Raw genomic sequence first — 7,922 nt, 5'->3', positions numbered from 1 at the left:
GACAGACAGAGCATGGGCAGCTCCTTTTGGGGTTTGACTCTAGAAGAGGATGGGACTCCTGTTTAGAGTCCTTAGAGTAAAATGGACCAGAGATGCATGGGACTTTACAATGGAATCCTTTGTTTATTACCCATGTCCTTGACCTGCCCTTATTCACATTGTAGGAAAGACTGGCAGGAATCCATGAGCTGCCCAAATGGGCTGGCTGTCCTCAATACCAAGTTTGGAGATAAGGGAACTGTCTTCTCCCTCCTTCCACCCAGAAGGCACGGGAGGCTGCACCTCCGAACCGAATTGGCTTCCTCTGAAGCCAGGAGAGTCTGTAAGGATGGCAGGGGGAGCCTAGCCAGATGGCACCGGTACCTGGAAGATTACTTTTTGGGAAGTGAGTCCTGGGTAAGAAATTAAGAAAAAGAAAAAAAAGACACTAAAAAGACTGTCCCATACAAATCAATTTTTAATAATTTCAGCTTGCCACCAGCTTCCAGCTCCTCCAGGGTTTACCACTGTGGAAAACACTAAGTTTGACAGCCAGGTTGAGCTGTCTGTCTAGTGACCAGAGGTGACCCAGCTGCTGATCTCTTAAGAATCTACGTCCATCCCTGGCAGGGATGTTGGTGGAGCCTCAGGTCCTAGAGCAGGTCCGCTCCATGTCGGAGCCAAAGCTCTGGTTCCAAAGCAGGGTAAGTACTCCTCCCCCGAAGCGTCAGTGAACAGCGACCTGGAAGGTCCCACCAGGCTTGCTCTCACTGCTGGATTCCTGCACTTCCTCCACACGCCTCCTCCCTGCCATCCTGAGCTTTAGAAAGTGTTTCAGAAAGGGAGGATCTCAGAGCAGCAGCTACCTAGGAGGCAGCTGTAGGGTAGGGAGAGCCTACAGCAGTCCACGGAGGCTGTCCAGAGGAATCACAGGCCGACTTCTCAAATGCCAGGAGACTTGCCTGTGGCTCCACCCAGAAAACAGGTAGACAGAACTGCTTCTCCAGGACGCTCACCTGGCCTCTTGTAGATGAGGGTGCTCTGCCCCCAGCAGGTTCTCTCCCTCCCAGGCACCAAACCACAGCAGGAACAGATTTCTCCCCAGAGGAAATTCTCAGGCAGGCTGGATGTAAACAACAGCCGGGTGAGGGGGTGGAACTCTGGAGGGGAGCTTAGCAGAGGCAGGAGAGGCTCCCAGAGGAGGGGGTGGCTAGGGAGGTGGGGAAACTGCTGGAAAGGGAACCAGCAAAGTAGGCACCTGAGGGTTCCAGAAAACCTGTCAATGTTTATTTCACACACCCCCAAAGACAGTCTAAACCAGATTGAAAGTGAAAAGCTCAAGTTGTGGCCCTACAGGGCTGACGAGCCAATGGGTTGGAGGGTAGGGGAAAGCAAACAGGTATTCCTGGTACCGAGAATCAAATCCAGAAAGTGGTGGCCAGACAGCAGAGCACTGGGTGGCTTCTAATCTTCAGTCTCCCAGAGAAGTCAGCTCTGGGTTTAGAAAACAAAAAAGGTACTCCATTCCTACCCTGCCCTAAGCCTGGGCTAAGAGTCCGAATGACTGGACAGAGGGCCAGCAGGGGCAGGGGTGACAGATTTCAAGCCCAGCTCGGCCCCAGGCCAGAAGAAGCAAAATTAGTTCCACCTGGATCTGAGAGCGGTCAGTTTTCAGAAGCCTAGGAGAGCCATGGATCCTCAAGGTGCTGGCACCACCTGAAGGCTTGCTCCAAGAGCGCCTGGAAATTGGTCAGTAGCCACAACTTTTAATCTGGATTGGAAATGTGAGGGGATGTCCAGGGAGCCCCCCCGGCCCCTGGACATGCCCTACATTCTCGAAGGCTTCTCTCTGTGCCCACCCCTCCCTCCCCACTTACCCCTGGCTTGCCCCTCCTGGCACCTGCTGTCCAAGCTCCACCGAAGTGCAGCCTTCACCAAGAGAACTCAGTGTCTGTGTTGTTCTCCAACCTTGGGGGCAGCCCCTCTCCCCTTCGCCCCCTCCAGCCCCGCAGTCTCATGGATAAGGGCGGACAGTGGCTGCTCAGGCTGGCAGGGCCTCAGGAGATAGTGGAGAACTCCTTGAGCAGGACTTCCTGGCTGAGTGTGTGGAAGGCCAGGTTTCTCCGCACGTTGGTGCTAATGGATCGAACCTGGGAAGGGGTGGGGGAAGGTAGGACGACACAGGCAGAGAGAAAAGAGGAGAGCATCATTACAAACAGTAGAGGGCAGTGCCTGAGGCACGAGGCCATGAGTCAGTGCTAGAAGTTGTCTTAGGAAATGAACCCTTAACAGCTATTACCCCTGTAGACAAATAAGCAAACAGTTACGTTTGCTGATAGTGGGAAGAAAAGAAGAGAGATTGAGAGACCGAAACTCTCCAGTACAGAGAAGAGGATCTGAGCTCCTGATGAGACAGGAGCAAGCAGACAGGGAAGGGGAGCAGGGCAGGCTTTTGTCGGGGCCTCCGCCACACAGAAGGATGACTGGCCTGGCCAGTGGCCTAGTGGCGGAGAAACTGACACTACTAGACTCCGGGTCTGGAGTATCACCCTTTGGATGTTCCTGGTCTCCTTACTCTCCCTTTGTATTTATCGACTTTTGGGTGGTTGGGAAGAACGTTTGGAGGTGCAGCCTGTGTCTGGCATAGATGGCAGGAGTATGAGCCAAGGAGGCCAAGGAGGCTAAGGACCAGGATCAGGTCATACAGCTAGTCATACAGGCCTGGGGCAGGACCCAGGTTTCTCAGCTCCTAGTGCAGCACTCTTTCCATACCACAAACACGCCTTCCCACGTTGGAGGGAAGTCTGGGGGGTACCCCTGCTGGGTCCCTCCTGCTCACCTCACATTCTTTCTACCCACAAACCCAGAACCTTGCAGAAAGTGGTGCCTGGCTGCACAGCGACAAAGACCCGAGGAGAAGGGGTCAGAGGGCCAAGCCTATCACTCCTAGTGCACTCTGAGAGGGATCCAAGGAGACTCGCTCAAGAGAGACAGATGAGAATGTTGTATGAGAGAAAAGGGGGTGGGGAGGAAGGAGAAAGAGAATGCGCATCTGTGTTGAGCTCCAGAGCCCAGGGAACTTTCCTTCAGTTTCTCCTCTGCCATGGTGAATGCAAGGGAGTCGGCCGGCTGGGGGCGGAGGACAGGGCGGCGTGGTGGAGAGCCAGCAGCTCCAGCTCATTAGCTCTCACACCCAACCGGACCCCTCCGTCCCCCTATGCCAGAGGCACAGATGTAAGGAGAACTGAGTGCGGCAGCAGCTGGCATCACAGAGCCTTGAAGACGGAGCCCCTCTAGCCCTCTGCTCCACAACCCCCTTCACCTCCCAGGAACTTACTCTTGGTTACATCTTGGCCCTCAGTAATTGCTCATCACCCTAAAGACTTGCTAACAAATCTATAAAAATACTCTGCTATCTCCTTACACTAACGGCTTCCCCTTTCCCAACTAACTCACCCCGGAGTATGTCTTCCTCACCCTTGGGAAGTTCCAAATCCCAGGAATGGCACGTGAGGGTCAGAGTTGGGCTGTGTTCGGTACAACACTCATGAGCTAGGACCCCGCACTCCATCTCAGACTGGGCACAGAGTAGTGAGAGCTCGGCTGACGCAATCTCTGGCCCAGTGGTGGGAGGTCAGAGGGCATGGGAAGTAGGTAAGGAGATCGATGTGTCCTGGATGTTCACGTGTAACCAGACAGGCGAAGGGGCAGGACTTCAGGGAGGCTGAGCTTTCTCTGAGAGCAGCTGTGAGCAAAGCACAGAAGGACCATCCACAGGGAGAGTCCAGCTCTGTGGGGAGAGGCTGGCTGGGAGGTGGAGTAGGAGGCAGAGCAAATGCTCACTGGCTCCAGGTGGCCAAGGATGGGGGATGCAGGGAGCTGAGTGATTGGAAAGTGGGAGTGGGGGGAAGGAGCAAAGACTGGAGAACTAGATGTAAGGAGGTTGAGGGGGGTTGAGGGCGGGTCCTAAATCACTAGGACCAGGAGCCAGCTAGTGATTTAGGAAGTGACTGCATAAGGAGAAGAATCAATTACTCTCATTATTTTCTCTGAGGACATGATACAGAGTAATGGGCCACAGCGGCCACTGGGAGAACCATCAAACCCCAGGCCCAGCTGGAACAGTGCAAGGGCTGTCTCCATGGCTGCCCCAGGCTTCTCACACCCCCTTAGCCTGGTCTCAGTCCCCTGGGGAGGATCTTCTCTCACTGCCCGGTCCAGGTCTGCTTTGGGAGGGAAGCTGCACACCCAATCCCAGCAGTCTCCTCAAGTCTTACTTCAGCCTTTGGTAAACCGCAGTTGCTCCTCAGATGCCCACCTGCATAGTAGAACCCAGTGGATGGGAAAGGGACACAGGCAGAGATAGAGACAGGGAAGACTCACCAGCTCTTTGAAGAAGGCCGCTTCCTTGTGCTGCTCCGAGTAGCGCTCGTACTGGTCCAGGCCATCCTGCAGCTTCAGTGTGAGGGTGTCATAGTTGGCTCGCACCACCTCCAGCACCTGGGGGAGGTCAAAGGCCATCAGGGCTTAGTCCAGGCAAACTCTAAGTCAACTCAGTCCCTGCATGCCCCTCCTGCTGCCCTACTGCACTGAACTCAGCCTGGGGCAATGCCCCCAGGAGCCTTTGCTCACTACTTACCACCCCTTCCCTCCCCCCAAAATACTCTGGCCACAGGGTGAAGCTCCTCAGGGTTCCGGGATTACTGTCTAATCTCTTCTACTCCCCACACTTCCTGCCTAGTCCTGCCCGGCCTCCGAGGCTGCTAACTCTGGGTGCAGTAAGAACCTGAGAAGAGGTCACAGACTAGCGAGCCCCTAAGCTCACTGACATCCCCATAGCGTTAGTGTGTTCTCAGCTTTCTCTGGCCAGCTTATCGCGGTTGCTCAGTGCGACTTTACCAGGGTCTCCTTCCTTCCTCCTTTTTGGGAGCCACCTTTCCCATTCCTGGGATGTTCCTCAGCACCATGTGCCACTTGTTTTCATTTCTCAACGCCAACTCAGTCTTCCTCTCCATTGCCTGATCAATCTTTTGGGTATCCAGCCTTCGGGTATAGAGGACACTTTTGAGACTGAGATAAAGTCATCTTTTCTTCTGATTAGGGGCTCCCTCCCCCACTCTGCCTCTCTCTGACTTCCTGTGGCAGGGATTCAGACCCCCACCGATTCCAGGAGCTTGGATCTCTGTGATTCCAAAAGGAAGGAGCTACTATAGCTGGTTCCAGATGTGACTTTGGTTTATAAGACCGTGAGTCAAAGGCAAGGACAATTAGGAAGAGAGGCACTACATCCAGTCAGAAGAAATGAGCTGGGCAGAAAGGAGGGACCGGGAGCGGGAATGGCCTTGACTGGGGTAATCTGCGGGACAGTTGTTTTGCAGCCCGATGGGACCCGGGAGGGAGGTCTGTGGCATCATGGAGCTCTTCCAGCTCTGCGGGGAGCTTAGGAGAATGAGTGAGTAATGAGGGAGGCTGAGCTCTAACAGTAGATGGGCCTGTAGGGGTCGGTCAGCCAGAGTCAGGACTGGTCAGAGGGCTTCAGGAAGAACTCTTGTGGCGCTCAAAGGTGCCTCTGGGCTATTCTCCCCAATTTGGTCTTGTGCCAGGGCAGACTTCACTTGGTAGCAAACACTTCTGCCTGCCAAAAATTCCTGAGGAGAGAGTATGGATGGAGGACACAGGGAAGGCTGTGTCCCAAGTTTGGGAGGAAAGGACAACTAGGGCAAAGGTACTACTGGCCCAGGCTCTGGGCTCATTACCTCCAGACACCGAGCTCCTCAAGGTAACTTTGCCTGGTTATGTACCTGAAGACCCCAGTATGGGCTGGCTCCTTTGCTTCTAATGCCATTTAAAAGCTCCATCAGCAGGAGGCCCAGCACCCAGCAATGGCAGTCACCCAAAAGTGCTCCAGCCCTCTCATGCACCTGGGCTGTGTTCATGGCTAGAATATCCACAGCCATGGCCTTGGCTCAGAAGCATGGGGCTTGAGCCCAGAAAAAGGCATGACTCCTCCAAGATGGAAGCGGCCCTCAGACACCAGGCGCGGTAGAATCATGCAGGCCTTTCTGAACTCTGAACGATGAGCAGCCTCAGCAATACCTTCAGCCCAGCAGCTTGGGCTCAGCACTCCCTGAGAGGTGTCAGGTGCCAAAAGACAAATATTATGCTAAAGCCAATTTCTGAGAAGGTACAGCATGTCAAGAGATGCTACCTCCGGAGGGCTGAGGGCCTCAGGCAAGGCTGACTCGATCACCTGGGCTTTCTCTTCGTGCCAGGGCAGAGTGGAAATTCTAAGATCTCACTCAGAGCAGGGACTTGTCCTTTCCCAGTAAAGTTGGCTTTTGCCAGAATAGCTTAGTTCAGTTTCTTGCAGGGAGGTGAAAGCGAAGAAGGGCCCTGAGCTACCAGCTCCTTAGAAGAAAACCAGGGGGCTTGCTGGACTTGGTGCATGATCTCAGCTCTCCTCTGTCCAGACCTTACTTCCTATCGCCCTCTTTGCCCAGGGGAAAGTTGCCTTTCAGTTCCTCCGGCCTCTGCCACTTCCTGCCTCATCACTTCTCTTAAATTCCAAAAAGAAGATGACATTCCAAGCCTAGGCATGGGCTCTAGCCCGTTTGGGACTTTGGAGCACCAGGGTACTTTCCTAGTTTGGCACTTCACTCTCTGCAGCTTTGGGCTTTAAGAAACGTGTTGCATTTGGGCCCCACATGCACTACTGGCCCGGGACCTGGCAGGAGCAGCACTTAGTCAGCGGGCAGCCTCCCAAGGCCCTTGTCCCTAACGGTCTTAGGTTTTACCGTAATTTTCAACCTCAGCCTCTGGCTTCTGGGCCCCGGCCAGGATGAGGTTCCTCCCTAATCCATCAGGTAACAGTCTATCTTCCAAGTACAAGCCTACCTTCTTTCATCAGCTGTTGGGCTTGTGGGCTTCCTAGAAACAGACCCACCACCTCAGCTCCAGGTAGCTTGGAAGTCAGTAAGTCACCTGACTACAGGTCACATGCTCTCCAAGGAGTCTGTATTGGCCCTTGGCAGACAGGAACCTAGCAAGGGGCCTGATAGGACAGAACTGGGAGTCCCATTCTCACTGTGGGATCTAAGATAATTCACATAACCTCTCTGAGCCTAGGCCTTTTTCTCTATGAACTAGAACTTAAATTCAGCTTCCTAAAATGATACGGGAATAAAAGTTTCAAGTTCCCGAAAGTAACATACAATTTTTGGAAACGTTATTATCCCAATGTTGGGACTCCAGAGTAACCGCCTTCACAGGCCACTTCAAACTACCTCAAAGATCCCGTGTGCATAAATGACTGCTCACCAGAAAGAAACATCTTCTGGATTTAACTGGAAGACACAAATGGCCTCCGTTTAGGGAAGAACTAACTGGTAGGATGGGGGACCTAAATCCCTCCCCTGGGGTCTCCTGAGGGGAAGGGCCTGACATTGGCCTTGAGGTCAGAGAAATCTGAATTTGGGCCCATCAACTACTAATTAGCTATGTAAACCGATACACATTACTTCATCTCTCCGAGTCTCAATTTCCTCATCTGCACACTGCAGGTGACACCATCTACCTGCTAAGGCTGATGTGACGATGGAATGAGATGACTGTCCAGTGTCTGGCACATAATGAAGTCAGTAAGTAGTTACTAATTTTATGATGAAAGCTTCTTTCTGGTGACAGTGGGCATTTGGTAGTTCCATTTATCCGCAGATAGTTTTAACCATAAGCCTGGAGCTAGGGCCTTGCACATCTCCATTTAGGCTATGGCAGATTCGGGGGAGGAGAAGGCCTCAATCAATATGAAAGCAGGCTTCCCATAATGACCCCACTGTCCTGAGTAAACTGGTAATGCATTAGCCAAAAGTCAGAGAATACCCAGCACCCACTGCCAGCCTTACTGACCTTGGAAGTGCAAAGGGATACAGGTTATATTAAAGAAA

The 7,922-nt window shown here is 53.1% G+C and overlaps 1 protein-coding gene across 4 annotated transcripts in view; it reads right to left on the bottom strand.

Annotated features, from left to right (window-relative positions):
- Positions 1-439: 439 nt before the first annotated feature.
- ARMH3 (armadillo like helical domain containing 3) overlaps positions 440-7,922 on the bottom strand; it is a 186,606-nt gene continuing 179,123 nt past the window's right edge. For 3 of the 4 annotated variants that reach the window (XM_037064084.1, XM_037064085.1, XM_037064086.1), the window contains exons 25-26: positions 4,363-4,479; positions 440-2,129 (exon numbers count right to left, since the gene is read on the bottom strand). In XM_037064084.1, coding sequence (XP_036919979.1) covers positions 2,037-2,129; positions 4,363-4,479 — 210 coding nt within the window. In that variant the 3' untranslated portion in view covers positions 440-2,036. The remainder of the gene's footprint in view (positions 2,130-4,362; positions 4,480-7,922) is intronic. The other variant, XR_005069111.1, reaches the window with a different exon arrangement.

Source organism: Sturnira hondurensis, unplaced genomic scaffold (genome assembly GCF_014824575.4).
Source record: "Sturnira hondurensis isolate 20B ecotype Veracruz unplaced genomic scaffold, ASM1482457v3 Scaffold0014854, whole genome shotgun sequence".
NCBI classification, from domain to species: Eukaryota; Metazoa; Chordata; class Mammalia; order Chiroptera; family Phyllostomidae; genus Sturnira; species Sturnira hondurensis.
Note: the sequence above shows the minus strand (reverse complement) of the source record. Positions and strands in the feature narration are given on the sequence as shown.